At 36.1% G+C, this 21,552-nt stretch overlaps 1 protein-coding gene across 4 annotated transcripts; it reads left to right on the forward strand.

Moving 5' to 3' along the window:
- Window positions 1-8,205: 8,205 nt before the first annotated feature.
- Window positions 8,206-20,071, forward strand: LOC122526497. 4 transcript variants are annotated; one of them, XM_043649929.1, is made up of 6 exons: window positions 8,206-11,523; window positions 11,776-11,802; window positions 18,094-18,215; window positions 18,315-18,563; window positions 18,701-18,936; window positions 19,552-20,071. In XM_043649929.1, the coding sequence occupies exons 1-6, from the start codon at window positions 9,983-9,985 to the stop codon at window positions 19,606-19,608; spliced, it is 2,232 nt and encodes a 743-aa protein (XP_043505864.1). In that variant the 5' UTR covers window positions 8,206-9,982; the 3' UTR covers window positions 19,609-20,071. The 4 variants fall into 4 exon arrangements, with proteins under 4 accessions (XP_043505864.1, XP_043505861.1, XP_043505862.1 ...); XM_043649926.1 differs by having other exon boundaries at window positions 8,207-11,523; window positions 18,701-18,940; XM_043649927.1 differs by having other exon boundaries at window positions 8,207-11,523; window positions 18,704-18,940.
- The last annotated feature ends 1,481 nt before the right edge of the window (window positions 20,072-21,552 follow it).

Below are 21,552 nucleotides of genomic sequence, written 5' to 3' on the forward strand. Positions count from 1 at the left end.
GGGAAATGTCCAACAATGGAATAACAATTTCCGACCATTTTATTTTTTTACCTGAAAATGTCTGATGTCTTTTGAGATGTTCAACTTAAAATATTCCTTTGCATACATAAATACGTACATGCATAAATAGTGCACACATGTATAGTATCCTATAAGCCCTTACGAGAAAAGGGATAAAGAATAATTGGAACCGGAGGATTTAAAGTTAAAAATACAAATTTTGAAAATCATTAATTTTTCTGTTTTTTTTCTCCCCTTTTTTACCGAAGGTTTAAATCGTAAATCCCTTCATTTTACTTGAATTCTTCGAAAGATTAATTCCTGGAAATCTAGTTATCGACAAATGTAATTTATCATTTTCAGAATAAAAAAGAAAAAGTAAGAAAGGAATAAAAAATCAAAGAGATGAATAGCAGTCAACGATCTGAAATATTTATGGCTTTTTAGGGTGACAAATCCCATGCTATAGGATTCGACATTAAGCGGCTAGAAGTTACACTTTCATAGGAAACCATGACTCAGTTCGATTAAAAAGGCCATTAATTATTTAAAATCTTTTTTTTTTAAGTCCTTCTTAACATTGAAAATATTCGATTTTTCTTGCACTTATGTTAGGAAAAAGAAATTCGAGTTTCTCGTGTCGTTTTATTATTCCGAAGAAGAAGAAGTGTATTTTCTTCTATGCCACACCTTTGTAAATTTACAGAACGTTGATTCTCATTCTAGTAATACAGATTAGAAGAATGTGTTATGCAGCTCACGTTATCGCGACTGATACGCACCGATTACACGAGCGTTTACACGTGTCGGATTTGTACGTCAGGAGAGAGAAAGGAAACATTACCATATGTTTATTAGTTATTCTTACTAGTTCAAGTTTAATTTATAAGATAACGAGTAATAATTTATAAGATAATTATTTGCACACGTACACGCACGAATGCATCGATTAATTAATTATATTAATAATAGATTATAATAACTGATTAATAATTCTAATATATCATTAAAATTAGATATAAATTAGAAATATTATTATAGTTGAAGTTTATTCTAAATATTGCAATTATGTATTTCAAATTTATTTTTTATATAAAAAATTGAAATGAATATTTATACAATTTTATTATTAAGTTTCTGTTAGGATTGTTAAAAAAATCTGCTCTCAATAGAAAATATACTCTCGAATACAAACCTGTACAAAATTAAAGAATTTTTGGACGATTACGTTTAAGATTTGAATTTAATTTGAAATTATTTTTCATAATATTGTTAGTACGAGTGTTTTATAAAAAAAAAAGGGAAGGTACAAAATGAAATATAAGATTTGTTCTCGCGTAAGAATACCGAGTAATCGGAGAGCGAGTCTGTCACCAAGGTTGAATCGTCTGGCTCATCTGAACGCGTCTTCAAAGAAACGTAGCGAATCGGGAAGACGATGCATCGCTTATCTCGTCGAGACGAGACAAGAGACGTTTCCTTGGCTGCCGTCTTCAAACTTTTCTCCTTTTGATCAAGGACTCGATAGTGCATACGATCGTATTACTTTATTTTTCCTTCTGTTCAAAGTTTACAAAAATAAAGAAAGAAGAAATATATAGATACAGTAGAACCCCAATAATACGGGCTCGCATATAATATGACGAAAAAATTCAAACTTTCTGTCGTCGTATAAAACGATATGCGACCGTTTATATGTTTAAAATGTTTATAAATGAGATACACAATATCTAACGTAAATAGAAATATTTATTAAACATTTGATAATATTTCTTATTTTATGTCTTTCAAATGACGTATCAAATATTCATGGGTGCCTTCAAACGTATGCATAATTTTGACTCCTAAAAATTCGTTTTATACAACGTCCTGTGTTATCCAGGAATAAATTATAATTTGTTGTTTTTCATTTCAAATCACGCAGTTATACAATTTTGACTCCTAAAAATTCGTTTCATACAACGTCCTGTGTTATCCAAGAATAAATTATAATTTTTTGTTTTTTTTCATTTCAATCACGCAATTATGCAGATTTAATTTTTCGAATATTTAACACTCGAATAAAATTCTGAGCAACGTTTAATTTTTTGTTTAAATTGTTATTGATAATATAATTAAAAAAATATCGAATTCGTAGGAATGATTTTTACGAAATAAGAACCACGCGATCTTCCATTTCTTTGAACGTGATTTTATAATTAGCTGCAACATTGGAAAATCCATATTCTATGTCCTTGATAATTTTGTACGTGACATTTTCTATTTTCCACTTCTACGTAGCAAAAGGTTGGACGGACTAGACGGACGGAGGCAGCCAGCTTTAGGTTTCTGGAAAGATGCCAGACACGTTTAAGATAGCGAAATACGAGATACACTCACAATCAAACGTGTTTCGTTATGTCCGATCGAAAGAAGGAACGTCGATTTGTCAAGATTCTTTGTCTAATTGACACGCGTTCGTTATCTTATCTTTTTTTCTTTTTCTTCTCTCCTATTCTTAATGATCTATAAATCATCTATATTTACGTCTTTAAATTTGACCTTTTCTTATTTCTTTTTTATTTATATTTCATATACTAAAAAACCAACAGAAGCAAACGTTGATAAATTCTAGAAGACGAATTCGAGTCGAACGAAGTCTGCTTGCTCGAGTAGAAATCGTAAACCAACGGTCCAAACTCATCTTCTTATCTGGTACACCAACTAAGAAGCTACTGGGGATACACGAGAATGCGAAAGAAAATTGAGTACCAAAGCTTCTTCCTTCCTTCCTGCCTTCCTTCCTTCCTTCCTTCTTCTCATTCTTCATCTTCTTAAAACGCGCAGTAGGCGATGAAGAAGAGCATCTTTTTGCGTTTCCGCCTTCATCTCTCCTTTTCCTGCGTTCCATTTCATCCACTTATTCGCAGCATCGGATTCGATCTCTTCTTCCTGCTGATAACACACTCGACTCTTCTAATTCAGAATTTTTTTTTCCCCCCCTTTTTTTCTTCTTCTTCTTTTTCTAAGATCTTGATACGTGCACGTCTGGCACGGTGGCAAACAAAATCTTATCACGGGATGGAAATGGATGCTGGACTGTATCGGGTGATTTTCAACATTTGATATGGCATTATTAAAAATTCATCTACGTTTTAAATCTTATAAAAAAAAAATGAAAACCTTGATTCTATGATTAATTTCGTATAATCGTATAATCTTTTTACTCTCCCTTTTTATGGGTTCAAGTCACTTCTATATTAACATCTTCTCATACTATTCAATATTATTAACGGGGTCGTGTTTTTTTACTGCTTCTCTGAATCCGTCAAATCTTTGAAACACGGAAGAAAGGTTTAAACGGTTCAAAAATTGATTTGATTGTTTCATTGTAATAAATATACGAAAAAATATTTTTTTTAAAATATCATTTTTTACTTTATAAATGTTTCATAAAATTTTATTCGAAGTCTCGATTTAATTGTTGAATAACGGACGATGTTTAGTTTTCAAGGAAATTGAAAAAAATTATGATTTATTCGCAAAAGATTATTTGTGGACTATTTTCAAATAGAATCAAGACGAATTTTCATTGAAAAAGATATAAGTATAATAGGAAGAAACCGTAGATAAATGTAAGCATTGGTGTGCGTGGCTACAATGTGGCTCCTTCCTCTTCATCTCTCATTTCTTTTTGCTCTTGTTACGTTGGAATGTCGAACACGAGCGTCACTCTATTTTATAATACATACGTCGTAGCACGCGACACCACTTTCAGACACTCCGATCGGATTCCAATCCCTTTCCATCTCCCTTCGAAACTATCTGATTCACCCTTTTCAAATCCACGAACCATCACCACCATTTTCTAAGTTCTAATTTCTAACTATGCGAATTTCTTTTCTTTTATTCTTTTTTTTTTTAATATACAAAAATTAATTATCAGCACGGTACGGCGTCGGTAATTATGACATTGGTCTAATAATTAGTCAAGAAAAATTGTTATACAAATAATTTGATGATTTATTTTATATTCGTTTTGTTTTCGTACTCTCCCTTTTTACGGTTTCGAGTTCACTTCTCTACGAACACTTTCTTACGTCTATCCAATATTTGTTGTTTTTCCGAAAGGGTCATCTATTCTTTTTACTAATCGTATCCACGTAGTTTGACTTTTAATGATCTGACAGCAATTAGTAATTCAACCTAGGTAAGCCGTTAACTGAGATTTATTTTATAATCAAATTATTGATATTATTAAATAAATCATTAAATGTATGTGCGTCTAATTATTTTTTACTTACGCCACTGTCATAATTATCGCCACAGTTAGCTGTGGTGAACTTTTTGAAAAGATTGTACCCACATTTTATCTTAAAAATAAAGCGATAACATAAAATATTACAAGTTTTTCGTGACGAGTATAATCGTCCATCACAGTTAACTGGCTAATATGTATAATATATTATTTAGTATACAGTAGGACCCCTTGATTAAGCAGCTTGATCGAACCGGTTGACGTCGAAGGTTCACATAATTTCATAAATCATTTTTTTTTTTTTTCATAAATTTCCTCGTTCCTTCCACGAAAAATGGTGAAGGGACGATCCTCTTTTTGTTTCTTCTGTTTTTTTTTACTCGCACGCAGCTACACACACACACATATACGAGAGTACGAAATTATAATAATAAAATGACGAAACGAAAAAGAATAAGATGAAAAATCGTAAGAAGAGTTAGCCCCGTGTTGATGTCGAATAATAAAAAAGTAGTTCCTACTATCAAAATCGATCGAAAATCGGTCATGCAAATTAAAACTTTAGAAATGGATCGAATCTAAACTAGGTATCGATGAAAAAACAAAAAAAAAACAACTCCGACGAGGTCGAGGAGGATTCTGAAAGATGTAAAAGAAGAACTATAAAAAAATAGGGAAGGGTGGGCCGAAAGAATGATATGAAAAAAAAAAAGAGATCGCGTATCGCGCGTCGAGAAGGAAGGAAGGAAGGAAGGAACGTCGATCAGTTTTAGAGAGAGAGGAGAGAAGATAAGAAACTATAAGAAAAAAAAACACCCACAGAAAAATAAAGAGCCGAATAAATAAAAGAAAGAAGAAAAAAAAAACGAAAAAAAAAAAAAAAAGAAAAAAGAAAACAACGAAAGAAACGATCGGATCTATGCGTGGGTGCGCGATTTCGATTGCGCAATCTGTTCGAAATTCAAATCCCAATTCCAAGAAGCTTGCTTGGATCGGCCTGGACTCTGGTGAGAAAAAGAAAGAAATAGAAAGAGAGAGAGAGAGAGAGGCTCCTGCCGGATTCCGAGGAGGCCTTATCGCGATTGTCGTCTGCATCGAACAAACGTAGGAGGGTGGACGACTCCAATGCAAATTGCACCCATTTCCATTCGTTTTCTTTTTTCCTCTCGTCTTTTTCGTCCTTCTTACCCCCGCCGCGGTATCGTTTCGTTTCTTTTTTTCCTATTTTTTCGAATTCTCCGTCTCTCTCTCTCTCTTTCCCAATCCCTTTTCTCTTTTTTATATTCTTCGTTTACAATTCCGATTGGAAAGGTTCGACAGGATGGGTGACGCGTGGGCGGCTTTTGAAAGGAGGAGGTATTTTTTAGGAGTTTAGGAAATTTTTATCTCTCCGGGATAAGATAATCATTTAGCTACGGTACATGGCGTATATCTCACCTGCGATATAAAAGACAAAAAAAAAGAGAGAAAGAAAGCGAGAGAGAGAGGGGGGGGAAATTTCGATGATGATGATGATGATGATCGGGCCAAGCAAGCAAAAGCAGCACAGCACTGGATGTTACGAGTGGGAGAATAAATAAAATAAAATAAAATAAAATAAAATAAAAAAAAGCAGAGAAAAAAAGAAGCAAAACAAAAATGAAAAAGGAAAGGAGGGGAGGATCTGCGTGAGTGGAGGAGGACCTTCGTGGAGGTCCCCATCGAGAGAGGGCTCCCCGGCAAGGACGACGAACGATGACTGTTACGAGTGCAAACAACAATTTGATGCCGAGCCGAGCCGAGACGGGCCCCGTGCGTTATTTATTTTGGTACGTCTAGACGCCAGATTGTCTGTCCGTACGTCCGACTCGCGCGACGGAGGATTCGGTGCTGACGTCAGCAGCCGTTGCACCGCGCGCGGACATTCGGCGGACTCGCTTCGGATCAAATTGCATTCCCTCCCCTCTACCCCTTTTTTCTTCTCTCACTCTCTCTCTCTCGCTCAGTCGCTCGCTCTCACTCTTAGGTACTCTCTCTTTCTTTCTTTTTCGTTCCTGTCTCTTCTTCTCCTTCCGTCTCTTTATCCCTTCCTTCCTTTTTCCTTTCTTTGTCCCTTTCTTTACTACTCCCAACCTCCTCCTCCTCCTCCTCCTCACGTTCTTTTCTCTCTCCCTTTCTATCTATCTCTCTCTCTCTCTCTCTCGTGCTGTTTCTCTCATCTCAAGCATACGCATCCTCCGTGTTGCGCGTGCGACGCATCCAACGCAACTGGATGCACTTCGGAGCACACACGTGCCCATTGGCGCCGCCTTTCCTCGTGAGAGAAGAACCCTCACGACGGTTCTTCCTACGTCCTTCTTCTACCGTGAAAGAACCGATGAACGACGACCCATTATTATATACCTACTCTTTCTTTCGCTCGAATATAAAAAAGAATAAGAAGAAGAAGAAGAAATAAGAAAAAGAAAAAGAATACTTTTGAACTTCATGGAATTCCCATGTTCCTGTTTGGAAAGTTTATATAGATTTTTTTTTCTCTTGCCAGATTACGCAATTTCTCATTGCGTAATATTCATTTGGATAGATATAATATATGTATTTGTCTACTACGCCTATGTCTGATGGCTACCGATAACTTTGACTAACTGGACGTGACACAAGGGTGGTGAAACACGTCGTCGTCGTCGTCTTCGTCGTCCTCGTCGTCGTCGTCGTCGTCGTCGTCTCGTTCCTGATCGACTTGTTTACCACCTCACGAATTCGACCCTGACATGCTCGGCGAATAATTCGTTTCTTCTTCTTCTTCTTCTTCTGGTATTAGAGAACTACGACGTTCCGATCGATACGACGACGATCCTTCTTCGAATGTGAGATAAAGAAGAATGCCAAAGTTTGTAAAAGTAAAAGAATAAGAAGAAGAAGAAGAAAATAAAAAAGATGATGACTAGGAAGAAAAGAAAAACGTCTGGAAAGGATTCGAGACGCGGTACGCCGCACTTCCGGCATATCCAGACAAGAAAGAGAATGAAAAAGAGGAAGAGAATGAAAAATATAACAAAAAAATATAAAAAAAAGAATAAAAGAATAAGATCAACATCGAGAGGAAGGATTTATTTTAATCGTTCGGACCTTCGAAAGGCTAGTATTAGCCGACCGTTAGGTGGCCGGCCAGACGGTGCGGACCACTTTTGGAGGACCGAATTCTGTAACCCAATTTTCACGTTTTACGCCGTCACGCTAATTTAACGTCCTCCTAGTATCCTAAAAATAATTTCTCCTACCGTTTGTTTGTACGCGTTCGTTTGTACGTTCTTCTCTCTTGGTCTTCTTCTTCTTCTTCTTCTTCTTCTTCTTCTCTCTCTCTTTCTCCGTTCCAACTTGCAACGACTGCGAGAAGAATCTTGTTTAAATTATGACTGACACCTGGGGGAATAAGAAGGAAGAGGAAGAAGAAGAAGAAGAAGAAGAAGGAGAAGAAGGAGAAAGGAATGGTGAGTTGAGGGGGGGGGCAAAAGAGAAGAAGGTACGTTTGAAGTAATACATACTTTCCAAGAAGTTTTTCGGTAATCGAGTGCGTATATCATCGCGAATCAAGATGAGAAATATGAGATGAGAAAAATAATCCTTTACTACGATCATTCCATCCTCAAGGTTTTCCAGTTGAAAAGAAAAAAAAAAAACATAATAATATTCCTCGATATTAATTGCAAATTAATTGTTACTATATCTTTAGGATTTATATTTTAAACTCGAGAAAAACATATTATTATTATTCAAAAGAACAACAAGAATAATAACACAAAAACTACGACACACGTGTGCCAACGATGGAATAATATCGATTTAAATGAATACGATTACGAGAGGATTAGAAACTCTCGGTGAGTTGATATTATGGAAATAAATAAGAGAAATTAATTAATTCTCCAAAATAGATTGGAATTTGGTAAAGAATCTCGTTATTAATGGGGGAATCGGTTGATTTATTTGAATCTCCACCCTTCCTTCATCCTCTCGCCCCACTTCTACTTCTTCTTCTTCTTCTTCTTCTTCTTCTTCTTCATCTTCTTCTTCTTTTAGGACCCACTTTGTTTCTCGGACGGGCGCGCGCCGCTTTGCGCGCATGGCATTTTCACGCGCGCGCACACGGAGGCTGCATTTATTAAAAGCGATACATTATGATTCAAAGATCATATCTTTCGATTCGTCTAGACGAAGCGGAGAGGGAGACACCTTATAAAATCGTACGTCGGCTGCCCCTGAAATCATTGTACGAACGCCAACGCAACTTTTCGCTTCTCGAAAAAAAAAACACACGCACACGCACACCTACACATATACTTTTCTCTTCTATTTTCATTTTTGTTCTCTTCTAATACTTTTATATAACAACCCTTGTTCTCTCGAACTATCTTTAAATCGTTTAAAATAAAATAAAATAAAATAAAAAAAAAAAGTAAGAAGAAGAAGAAGAAGAGGAACGATCGTAAAAATATCGAATTTCAATGAGAAAATTCGATGATATAAACGGAAGGAGTAGAAGAAGGAGGTGGAGGAGGGGCTTCGAGTGATTCGAAGAAACTCGAAATCGAAGTTACCTTACTGTCGTCTACGTTCGATCCTTTTCACGAAATAAAAAAGAATTAGAAAGAGGTAAAGGAAGAAGTGGGAGAAAGATTTTGGTGAAAGAAGAAGAAGAAGAAGGAGGAGGAGGAGAAGAAGAAGAAGAAGAAGAAGAAGGAGAAGAGGAAGAGACGACACACGTTCGAAAGGGGTCTCTCTTCTACGTAGAAGACACCGGGTGGAGGCGAGAACGCAAGAGGGAGAAAAACTTGGGTGAAAGAGAGGGGAGAAAGAGAAGCAGAAAGAAAGAGAAAGAGAGAGAGAGAGAGTGAGAGAGGAGGAGTCATCGTAGTAACACCGGCACCGTCTCCTCTCTCGTGGCTTCGTGCTTGTCTCGGAATTAGTGAGTAGACAGAATTATGTCCGTGAGGAAGGCGGCACGACGTCTCAGTCGAGACCTACTGCTCGGCCGGTGCACACGACGCACATAAAGAGAGAAAGAGATCGTCCTGCAGAGGAAATAGAAAAAGGATAGGAAAAGGGAAGGTAGAAGAGGAACAAGAGGAAGAGAGCGAAAAAAAAAGAGGAAACTCTTTTTGGCAATATTCCCTAACTCGTAGGAACATCGCGAGTCTTTTTGCCTTTTTTAATTGGGGTTTGGTTCTTTTTTTTTCTTCTTCTATTTTTTTCTTTTTTTTCTTTTTTATTTACGGTTGTTCTTTTCTTTTTCTCACGCGACACAGAAACTTTTTGCTAAAGTTCGAGACGAATCAATTAAAAATAAGAGTGAAAATAAAATAGAGAATCAACGCGACTTCGAATTGTCGACCTGTGAACCTACTACTACTACTACTATTCTACGACATCAGTTTTGCTAACCGTTTGCGTACCAGAACAACGAGTGTTTTACTCTTTCACCTGGTGCTAACAAAGTTCTCGATACGCGCGCTCGCGCGCGCGCGCGCCCGCGCTTTTCGTCTACGCGCGCATGCACTTACGCACACTTTCGATCGAGATCGATTAAGAATACTCTTCTAAATTTAAGAGTAATCAGAGAGAGAGAGAGAAGGAGAGAGAAAAAGTTATAAATAGAGAGGATGCTCTTTGAATCATTGCCGAGTTGTTGACGAGATAGGTACACTACGTCTATCTAATTTGAGATTTTGCAAATAATTCAAGAGATTTAGTTAATATTTGGAAAAGATGAAGTGGGTAATCGTTTTGTTTTTGGTGATGAATATCGTTGTAAGTGGTTGGTCGCATAGAAATCCTCATCATCATACTCGTCGTCATATATCCGATAACAATAGTAATAATAAAGATCATTCCAATGAACAAATGACCGATCGTTTTTATACGAATAACGATAATGAAGCAACGGGTGGTATCGGTGAAAAGGCCAGAGAAATAATGAAAACCGGAGAAGGCAAAGCTCCCGTACCGTTCAAACAACATAAGCTTGAGAAAATGTTGGAAAAAGCCATAATAAAGATAATCATGGGTGATCTTACCCCCGCCAATCTGAATTTGTTGAAAAGTTTGAATTATACTTGGGATGAGATTATAGCGATTCGCACAAACGAGCTCGCCAAACAGGAGGAAGAAAAAAAACGGATGGAAATGATGAAGTTGGAAAAAAACAAATCGAGGGGTAAACATTTCGATAAGAGGAAAAGGGAAAAATTGGAAGAACAATCGATCGACGACGACGAGGATTTCGATTTTGATGCCTTCAATCGACAAGCTGTGCTCGATTACGAAAATCTTCCCGCGGAATTGAACGTTCAACAGACTCCTGGTAAAAATGATTACGATGAAGATGTTTCGAATGAAAAGAACAGCGACGATGCGAACAATTCCCCGTCTGACGATGTTCATCGTAGTTTTGACAAGGTAATGGAACCGCACGTGGTATTCAAGATACGTTACGACGATTCCGAGTTCGATTCATCCAGTTCCGAGGAAAAATCTAAGAAAATTCGAAAATTGCCGGCCGATCGTGACTTTCCCAACACGAAAGAAGATTCATTTACAAACACCGCTAATTCCTTTCCCCATTTTACCCCCAATCCTCCTCTTCCACCTCCTCCTTCTCCTTCCTCTTTATCTTCTTCATTATCACCTTCTTCCTCTACTTCTTTGTCCGTGGTATCTGAGGCTCGTATAATCGATGATCGATTACGCGAATTCAACGAAAGAAAGTTAAGTTCCTCGGACAAGCCGAAACCTTTCGATTCGATCTATCACGTGGAAGTACGAGAAACTCATTCGGACGATTCCGGCGACCTGAAAGATGTTAATTTATCGACAAATTCTGGTGACAACGTCGATGATAACTTCACCAACGATCCGGAATTAAAACGAGAAGATTCTACGGGCAAAAAAATCAACGACGGGGTATCGGATGCATCGAAATCGCCGGTCAAGCGTATCAGCGAATACGAAGGTTTGGAATGGGTCGAAGACGACGTTTATCGAGTGATACCATCGTTGGCGAATACTCTCGCAGATTACGCGAACGTTGAAGACAACGAATCGTCGTTGAATTACGATGACGAAATTCTTTCTTATTATGTACATAATACAACGCGTTGCAAGGAAAAAGAAAACGACAAGGACACCGCCGAGTATCAAAACGACAATTCTGAAGCAACCAAACTCATAATGGTTAACACCAATTCAACTTCGGTGGACAATCAATCGTTTGGGTCTTATCAACAGATGCTTCAAGCTCATCGAAAAGAGTAAGTCGTTGAAATATTTTCATTCGTTTTTTACTTTTGCGCGTACGAATAAGAATCTTTTTTGTTCTTTTTTTTTTTTTTTATGTAGAACTATTATTGGTTCATCTTGTAAATGATATTACGTAGATATTTGTTTCCTACACAAATCACTTGAATAATAATTTTTCGTTCACACATCACGTGCTACGCTTTACGATGTTGCGAGCTCCGAGCATTTGATATTCACGAATTGTTTGCTTTTTCGTCTTTTAGAGGAAACCTAACATCAACCTTCGACAGGTAAGCCTCCATCGAGGCTAAAATATCAGCCGCGTTGGTAAGGGATATCGTGTGCAATTTTCTTTTTTTTTTTTCCTTAACTCTTTCCTTCTCTTTCATACTCTTTTTACACGTTGTACTTTTATTTTTGTTATTTTTATCGAGTGTGTCTTAATTCTACCAAGCCTTGCTGATTTTCTAACCCGAAACTAAAAAGAGATTTCCTTGCATTTTAATTTTCTTCTTCGATCAATCAACGAACATTCTAATCTCTCTCTCTCTCTCTCTCTCTCTCTCTCTTTCTCGTTTAATAAGCAAGATTTCGTGTGAAGTAAGAAAAGGAAAGAAATAAACTTTGGTGTTTCTTCGTGCGAAGAAAGTTCAACGACGTTTATTTCGATCGTTTTCGATCCAATTACCAACTAAAGCTCGGCAGACTTTTACTGCGCGCGATATTTATTCGCGCACGTGTGTGCACGAGAAAACGCCGCGATAGATCGTTAAAACGACGAATCGGAAGGCAGGCCGCGTGAGCGCCCGCGCGCAATACCGAATCCGCGGGACGTTTAGAACAGAAGACAACGACTACGAGGACCGACGTTCTATTCGAAACGTTGCCCCCGTCATTTAAAAATATCTCGATGGAATGTAACGGCGAAACGTAAAAAAGAAAACAACAAAAAAAGAAATTAAAACGAAAACGAACAAGAAAAAAAAAAAAAAAACCAAGGAAAAGAAACTATTTAGGAACCATCTCGTTTTCTTCCTTCCTTCCTTCTGGATCTTTTCTTCCTCTTTCATTTCTTTCTTTTGCATTCTCTTAATTTTCTAATAATTTTAGAAAGGGAGCAGCAATACTACGAAGAGTTAGACCAATTCAAACCGATTTATGATTTTTATCTACGATTAAATACGTAATATAATAAAAATAAATTATAACGAGTCATATCGAAAATATTTTTTAATATATCCATTTTTTTTTTATAATCACGATTAAATGTGACAATAATTCGATAATAATTCGACATAGATTCCGGTAAAAAAAAAAAACAAGAACGAGGAAGAAAGTTTTGACGACACGTGTCTCGTAAGAGAAAAGAAAAAGAAATAAAAAAAAAAAGCTCAAAAGCCTTGCAACGAAAACCAGGCAGGTGTTCGTAACATCGTATAATGAAAAAACTCTTTCGAAATCGTTCGACCAAAAAAAAGAAGAAGAAGAAGAAAAAAAAAGGAAAAAGAAAAATGAAGATTAACTTCGAAGACTCGATTCAAGCCGGTTGCTCGTAATTTCAATCGGTCCGCGTGCGTATTTCATATGTACTTCGACTTCTTCTTCTTCCTCTTCTTCTTTTTCTTCTTCTTCTTCTTCTCAACTTCGTTTTATTTTCTTTCTTCGCGTTAACTTCAGAATCGTTTCGTTCGAAGTTATTTTCGTTGTGTTCGCGCAACGATTACAACGAAATATCTACACACACACACACACACATTTTTATTATCTTTTTTTTCTTTTATATAATTCGTATCGAGACGACGATAGAAAGGGGTGAATGAATAAATTATTTTTTTTCTTCGCGTTAACTTCAGAATCGTTTCGTTCGAAGTCGTTCGAATAATTTCGTTCGAAGTCGTTCGAATAATTTCGTTCGAAGTTATTTTCGTTGTGTTCGCGCAACGATTACAACGAAATATCTACTCACACACACACACACACACACACACACACACACATATTTATTATCTTTTTTTTTTTTATATATAATTCGTATCGAGACGACGATAGAAAGGGGTGAATTGATAAATAGGGATGAAAGGGTTAAGAGATAGAGGGGAGAAGGGCAAGAGAACAAGATTTAGGTTATCAAAGGAAGGAAGAACACGCCTGGTGGAATTTCCCTGACTATGCCGGAGTCTAGCTGCGTTTTTAAATCGTCTTCCTTCTTCTTGGCTGACCTCCTCCCGCGCGGTCGGATAAGCGCGAGAGACCTTTCTTTTATTTTATTAAGTCTAGACGCGTAAATGCATTCGTGCCGGCACTGGCGTAGCCTCTTTCTCTCTCTCTCTCTCTCTCTGTTTTTTATATACAAGAAATAGGAACATTTCTAAACATGATCTGCATTTCATTGACCATGATTTGGATCAAAGAAGTTCCAAAGATCGTCCTAAAGAAACACTGAATTTTGAATAATGCAAATGATACGTTAGGATTGGTTCATTCAAATTATTTCAATCATTTTTCAAATTTATCAAAATTCTTCCAATCAAAATACGACTTACCACGCAAAACAAATATTTTCTATCTTAGATTGAAGAAAATTTCTCATCCATCTCATCCATCTTGATTTTGTAATTGCCTAGGAGTTATCTATTTTGAAATGAATAGGAAACAAAGTTCATCCTCTCTCTATCATCTTTTTATCTTTCAACTTTTCAACTCTTTTCTCCCATGCGTAATATAACGCGTGGATCGTGTTATGAGAAGAGTTTGTTTTTCTTTTTCTTTTTTTTTTTTTTTTTTATTCAAACATTAGTCATTATTATTTCGTTGTAAGTAATTGAAGATAATTTTGTTCGGAAGAAACAATCACCATTGGGATTGTAATACCCAATGACTAGTGTCAATCGGAGAGAGAAGACGCGTGCGTAGAAACTAACGTACGTACCTACACACATAAATACATACTACATGTATACATAAATAGAATTCAAAACGTTTGATTTTATTCGAGGTAAAACAATCAAGACCAATTATCATCGGCTGTCAATGATTGTTCTAAGAAAGAAAAAAATGACAGATACGATTTCTTACGAAAGAAACACGCATGCATAATACAACGCAACGGTGCGAGAATTTCTCGAGGAAGAAAGAAAGAGAGAAAGAAAGAGAGAAAGAAAGGAAGAAAGGAAGAAAGAAAGAAAGAAAGAAAGTGGGTGGGTTAGAGAGAGAGGGCGGGTGGCTGGGAGGGGGAGGGTGGACTAACGTCTCAGGCTACGATTTATGCGTCTGTTCTTTTTCGCGACAGTCATAATAGTAATCGAGAACCGTCGTTTGCATACTTAAACGCAGTCTACCCAGCCGAGTTGAGCACCCTCGTAATAACCGAGTGTCTAGTCGGACTGCAGTTAGGCTGTTCTCTTACGACGTTATGTAACACATTTCAATTTAATGCGCTGACCTTGTCTATGCGTCTCTCTTCCTACGTGAACGCAGACGCAGATGAAAGAGTAAAAGAGAGATAGATAGAGAAAAAGAGAGAGAGAGAGAGAGAGAATGATAAAGAAGGAAGTTTCGAGTGACTTCATCCAACCCTCGTCAACGAACGAGATGCATGCTGCATCTTCTTCCTTTTCTTCTTTTTCCTTTTTTGATTTCTTTTCCTTGTTCATTCCTTTTTTTACTTTTCTTTCTTTTCTCGATGCACCACCACCTATCATAACTCGTTCCAATACTCATTTCGTTCGTTCGTTCTTCTTCTTCTTCTTCTTCTTCTTCTTCTTCTTCCACCTTTTACTTTTACCCAGAGTGTGCTCCTGATTTTCAAGTTGCCTTCAAGTGAGCAGCTACCTACCTACCTACCTACCTTACTTCAACGAACTTTGTTTCGTTTTACTTTTGTATTCGTCGAGTTTTTAATAATTTTCTTCTTATATGTACATACTTTTTCTTTTTTTTATATCAACTTTCTATGTTTTTAATTTGGATCTCTTCTAATAGAAGACAAGAAAAAAGATAGAAATTACGGTATCTTCGTAATCATACCGGATCCGTTCTCATGTTCGACGACGGCCTCCAGACTGACTCTATTCGCGAGTCCTCTTTCCCAGACCAGACGGCAGTCAGACGAGGCACGTACGCAACGAGACGGCGTAGAATGCGTGACTTGGACACGGCTAGATCAACGGGCATGCCTAGAATCAAACCTAAGAGATAGCCAACATTTCGTCCTAACATTTCTTGCAATCCTTTTTTTCTTTTCTTTTCTTTTCTTTTCTTTTTGTTCCTCCTTCGGTTCAACCCGATTACGATTATAGAATCCTTTCCATTCTTCTACTCTCTCGCGTACACGCGCGTTATTTCTTCCACACCCCCCTTCTTCTGTTTTCTTTTTATATTAGGTATACCGAATCAATCTGTTTTGTTTTCGAATTAAAATTAAATAATTTATACGTTTTCAAAAATAGACCGAATCTCATTGAATACTGAAAAAACAGTATAAATATATACAGATGTTATGGGTTGATAAAAGAAGATGATATTATAGTACTTTGTGGTAGATCTAAAATTTTGAAAATAGAAAAGGAAACATTAGAAGAAGAAGAAGAAGGAGGAGAAAAAATAGAATAAAAACTACAAGTCGAACAACACTTTCGTTATTTCCAAATGAAACACTTAAGATTTTTGGATCTCTCACTTTCACCGTGAAAGAAAATTCTTGTTTCACGCGGGTGGAGGTCGTTGACGCGGCATCGGCTCGAGTTTAACCCTTAGAAACGACGATCGTAATGTTTCCTCTTTACATTTCTAAATACCTGTCTCTGTGTGCACCCCATATACACACCTATTAAATATACTCTTTCACTCTCTCTCTCGTAGCAATCTTATCTCGGGAGAAAGATGCTTGTAAAAAAAAAAAAGGAAACACATGCCGAGGAGCTACCAGTCTTCTCCATCTTCTTCATCTTCTTCTTCTTCTTCTTCTTCGTAATTTATTTCTTTTTCACACATAGCACATAATAAAGATAAAAATCTGTCTCTCTTCCTACGGAGCTCGTAAAAAAAAAAGGAGTAATAAAAAGAGAAAACAAAAAAGAAACTAAGACAAGTATATGCAGAGAAGGATACAACGATGATGAGTCACGTTGAACTCGTTGAACGTAACTCGTTTAAAACTATCGCAATAATAATAGCTGAATTATTTTGTAAAAGTCAAAAATCTAAAGGAAATTTCTATAAGAGGAGGAATAAGAGGAATAAGAAGAAGAAGAAGACGAAGTAGAAGAAGAAGAAGAAGAAGAAGAAGAAGAAGAACGTGGAATGCAAATCGAGACGAGTCCTGAGACTCCTTGGAGATTCGAGGCGCGGCCTCGGAACGACTGCATTCGTGTGTTACGTTGAAGCGTTAATACAGAAACACCAGGCGCTTGTAGAACACGCTTACTATATACATATATATAGGCACGTGTATACCTCAAGAGACGTTTCAAAGAGAAAGGAGTAAGAGAAAAAAGACAGACAGAGAGACAGAGAGAAAGAGAGAAAGAGAAAACCGATCGGGGTGCCGATATCTTCACTGTCCGTCTAGCCGCTGTCTAGAGCGTATAATAAATGACTCGGACCCATAGCCTGTAGCCTCTTTCTAGGTCACTGACCATCGTTGCCTGTTTGCCTGCTTGCTTGTCTGCTTGCTTGCTTGCCTGCTTGCTTGCCTGCTTGCTTGCTTGCTTGCTTGCTTGCCTGCTTGCTTGCTTGCCTGCCGTCATAGCACACGGAAGTCCTCGTAAATAGTCTCGAGGTGAAGATTTTCGTAGCTCGGCGTGCACATAATTGCTATTTCATAATCGGACCTCGAAAATCATCTATAGGAGGGGATGGGTATTATTATTCGTAATACGGGACCTCAAGGAATTATTTTTTTTTTACCTTACGTATGAGCGTGTCCGTGTATTTTGTTTTCTTTTTTTTCTTCTTTTTGTTAATTAATTAATTGATGATAGTAGAGTTTCTTCTCGTTTGTATCTTGTGATACCAATTGAAATGTATTATTTTTATTTGATCTTAGTTGAGAGGAATCCTTATCATCGAATCTTGTTCTTGTGTGTTGGAATGTTTTCTTTTTTGTTTTTTTTTAAATTAATTAATTGAGAGACAAGAATTAAATCATCAGTATCTTTCGATAGATATTCTTCTCTCTCGTGATACTAATCGATAGATATTTTTTATTGAGTTTTAGTAAAGGAAAATGTTTATCGATGTAATCTTTAATCAATATTGAGAATTGATAATACTTCGATAATGAATGATGCTTTTATCGAATTGTCAGCAATGACTGAACATTTAAGTTATATATACAGGATAATTCGGAATAAATGAGAAATATTTTGTGTAGATTAAACAAGAAGTTTATATTAATTTATGTCACATTTGATTTTGTTTCAAATTTTAACGAGTTTTTTTATCCTACATTGAATCTTATTGTTCTGATGCTGTTACTGTTAATAAAATCGTTTTGGCATGGCATATTATTTTTGTTCGATCTCATCCTCTCATATTATTAAAATGCAAATTAAAATTAACGATAAAATTTATTTTTACAGTCAAGGACAGAAAGCGATCGAAGATATTAAATCAAGAGTATTGGCACTAACCGGAAGATTCAATTTAAGTTCGAACGCGAATAAGGTTCAACGTGAAAAACTGACGATGTTCTCGCCTACTTGTGAGTAATCTAATCGTTGATCTGATCGTCTCGGAAACCAAGAGGATAAATATATACATTTCGGTCAAACTAATAGGGAAATTCGTTAACGCGTTACAGGTCAATTGCCGCGTAATACGGATCAGGAAGCTTGGTCGGACCCGTTCTTGATGAACATGCACTTTCGATTGAATCTGACGTGGGGGGAGCACGTGATCGCTGCGAAATTGAGGATCTACAAGTTGCCGCAGGACAATTCTACGTTGTCGTCAACGAGTGATAGCAACGTGAACGAATCAATAGATGAGGATGAGAAGAGGATCAGAATATCGGTCTATCATTACACGAAATCCTTGAGAAAACATCGAGGTAATAAACCTACCCCCATATTATTTTCCTTTATATTACATAAAAAAAAAATAAGAAAAACAAATTTCAAATAATATCCATCTCTCGAACACTCTCCCTCTGAACATTATTAAATTAATTATTAAAATTATTTTTAGTAGCAAGGAAACGTTTGATGGATTCCGTGGTGACTCCATTAACAAACGTAGGTACTCATTTGGCCTTAGACGTACGACAAGGGCTCAAATTTTGGAGAGTAAACCCAAGAAATTCACATGGTAACTTTAGCAATCACGGTCTGGTAATTCAGGTGGAAGATCAGGACGGTAAACCGCTCAAACCGGCCCTTTACATTCAGGAGCCGTCTTGCCCGGACGGCAACGACGATCAGAAGGCATGTGAGTGTGTGACCTAACAGTACTAACTCCTGCATTTCTTTAATTTAATTTTTTTCTTTTTTTTTCTTTTTCTATTTATTTTTCTCTTGGTTTTGTTTCGTTTCTTTTCTTTCCTATTTTTTTTTTTGTTTTTTTTTGTTGCTAGCAAGATTTTTTTAATCCGATAATAATTAACGACGTGTGCCAATAACAACTTATATAGTTAGTCGATTATACTGATTCATTTTTCTCCCTCTTTCGTTTGTGGATATCGATCGAAAGAATAAAAAACAAAAATCGTTTCGATCGTTTTTTCTTCTGCATGTCGTGCATATACATATTATGTATGTATAATGTAATACGCATACCTACACGAATACACGCATATACATACATATATATGTACATAAGTTTTCGTGTTCTCTGCTCGTTCGAAACATGCATTTCCTTTTTCTTTCTTTCTTTCCTTCTTTCTTTTCTCTTTCTTTCTCCTTTTTTCTTTTTATAAACTTCCTCTCTTCTTTTCTTTATACAAAAAACATCAAACCACTTCTCCCAAGCTCCCTCCGATTTACGAATGTAATTGGACTTTTCTTTTATTTTTTCTTTATTTTTTTTTTTTTTTTCTACAGGCGACCACTTACCTGCAGTTTTCGTCCGAGCCTGTACTCGTTACGTTCGCGTCGTAAACGGCGAAACGGTCACGTACATGAATTGCAGGCACTAAAGGTGCCGGCGAGTAGAGTCAGGGTTGATGATCGCGATGGTTCAAGAAGAAAAGAAGGAAGAAGAAGAAGAAGAAGAAGAAGAGGAAGAGAAGAAGAAGAAGAAGGAGCAGGAGAAAATGAGACAACGAAAAAATAGAGTTAAAACAAACGTTTACACTGTGTAAATGTTACGCAGATGTAAATTCTCAACTGCATACATTAACCCCATCCCTACGCCCACCTCTCACACACACACACACACACACACACATTTCATATTTTTGTAAATGGTTGAACTTTCGATTTAGGGTATTACACATATATATTTTTTGATACCAGTTTAGAGTTCGAAAGGGATCGTATGAGACTGACGTGCCTACGTAGCGATTAAGTTGTATGGGAGAGATTAAAAAAAATCAGGATAAACATAGAACAACCAAAAAGAGAAGAGAAAAAAAATAACATAGTTACGTTTGCGTACGATTCAGATAAACACGCAACCCCAAACATAGACTGTCTTTTTCTAAGCTAATAATTTTAAGGAAAATAATTTGTATATTACAATTACGAATTAGAAGATTTACATCTCCCCCGCCTCCCCCATCTAGAATGCGATATATCTCATAAATCAACTTTTTTTTTTTTCTCTCTGATTTAAGTTCTTATTAGATTTTATCTAATTGATTTAACAACAATGTAAATATCGCTTGTAGGATTTTAATTAGTTCTTTATATTATAGAATTAGATACTTCCATCTTGTTGAATCATCGCATAATTATGACTGACATAGCCAAATGTAAGAGTAAAGAGAACATACGAGGTGTACTGTAATTAGTGATACAAACGAACAAGGAATGAGACTCTACGTGAAAAACTAAGTCAAAGAGATATAAAATAAAAATTGTTTATATAAAAATTTGTTTTTTTGAGAAAAACAAGTTTGAATATTTATCGAGTATGCTGAACTCGACCGAGCTTGTTATTCTGAAAATTAAAAACAAAGTAAAGATAAAAGAGTAAAAATAGAACCGATTACGAGAAATATCATAGTATTGACAATTTTTGCAAATATATTAATAGGAACGAAAATGTTCTCCGAAATATTCGACAATAAAATAATGAAATACATCGAGATAGATGAAACTAATATTGATAAATGTTACATCTATATTATCGACTTTTAGTATATCACGTAAAATCAACCTCCTGTGTTCGTTTGTACCATCAATTATAAAACACTATGCATATAATATATATGCTTATGGGAATTGTGTTAACTTTTCTCAATCGAATGTATCTCGAATTTAAAAGTTTTAGTTAATATTAGATATATTGAAGTTCATTTTTATTATTTTTTTTTTTTTAATCCAGGTACTTTAATAAACTTTAGGTCTTTGTGGACATCCTACTACTTATTCGTATAAGATTTAATATTAATAAGAGATATTCGTTGCATAAAACCAAACTCTCATCTGTACATACTGTAGATTTCGCAGTTTCCTATAGCATAGAAATAAATAATACACAAACTTAGATACTATAGAAAGGTACTGTAAATACCTAATATAGGTATATTAGGTAATAACTAATATAAGTATATTAGGTATTATAAATATAATGCAAACTTATCTTATTTCTTCATATTTCGTTAGTATTTTGGTTCGTTCATCATTTACACACTTAATTCCGATAAGTAATAATATTTTGTTTTAAGCATCTCAAAGAAATCTTATCGAAAAAGGTTTGCTAAGAATATTTCTGTACAAAAAAGTGGTTTTATTAAAAAGACTTACATTCATAGGAAAAAAAATTTGTTTTAACGTTAACACATTAAATCACGCGAAATTCATTTACCATTTCTCATTCACTTTCTTCACTCTCTCTCTCTCTCTCGCTCGCTCTCTCATATGGAACAAACGTATTAT

This window comes from Polistes fuscatus, unplaced genomic scaffold (assembly GCF_010416935.1).
Source record: "Polistes fuscatus isolate 324 unplaced genomic scaffold, CU_Pfus_HIC Scaffold11, whole genome shotgun sequence".
NCBI classification, from domain to species: Eukaryota; Metazoa; Arthropoda; class Insecta; order Hymenoptera; family Vespidae; genus Polistes; species Polistes fuscatus.

Bases quoted from the DNA above. Each gene is read 5' to 3' on its own strand.
- LOC122526497 (XM_043649926.1), top strand. From the start codon at position 9,983: ATGAAGTGGGTAATCGTTTTGTTTTTGGTGATGAATATCGTTGTAAGT. The intron at 18,216-18,314 runs GTGAGTAATCTA...AACGCGTTACAG, and splicing joins GACGATGTTCTCGCCTACTT to GTCAATTGCCGCGTAATACG. The intron at 18,941-19,551 runs GTGAGTGTGTGA...TTTTTTCTACAG, and splicing joins CAACGACGATCAGAAGGCAT to GCGACCACTTACCTGCAGTT.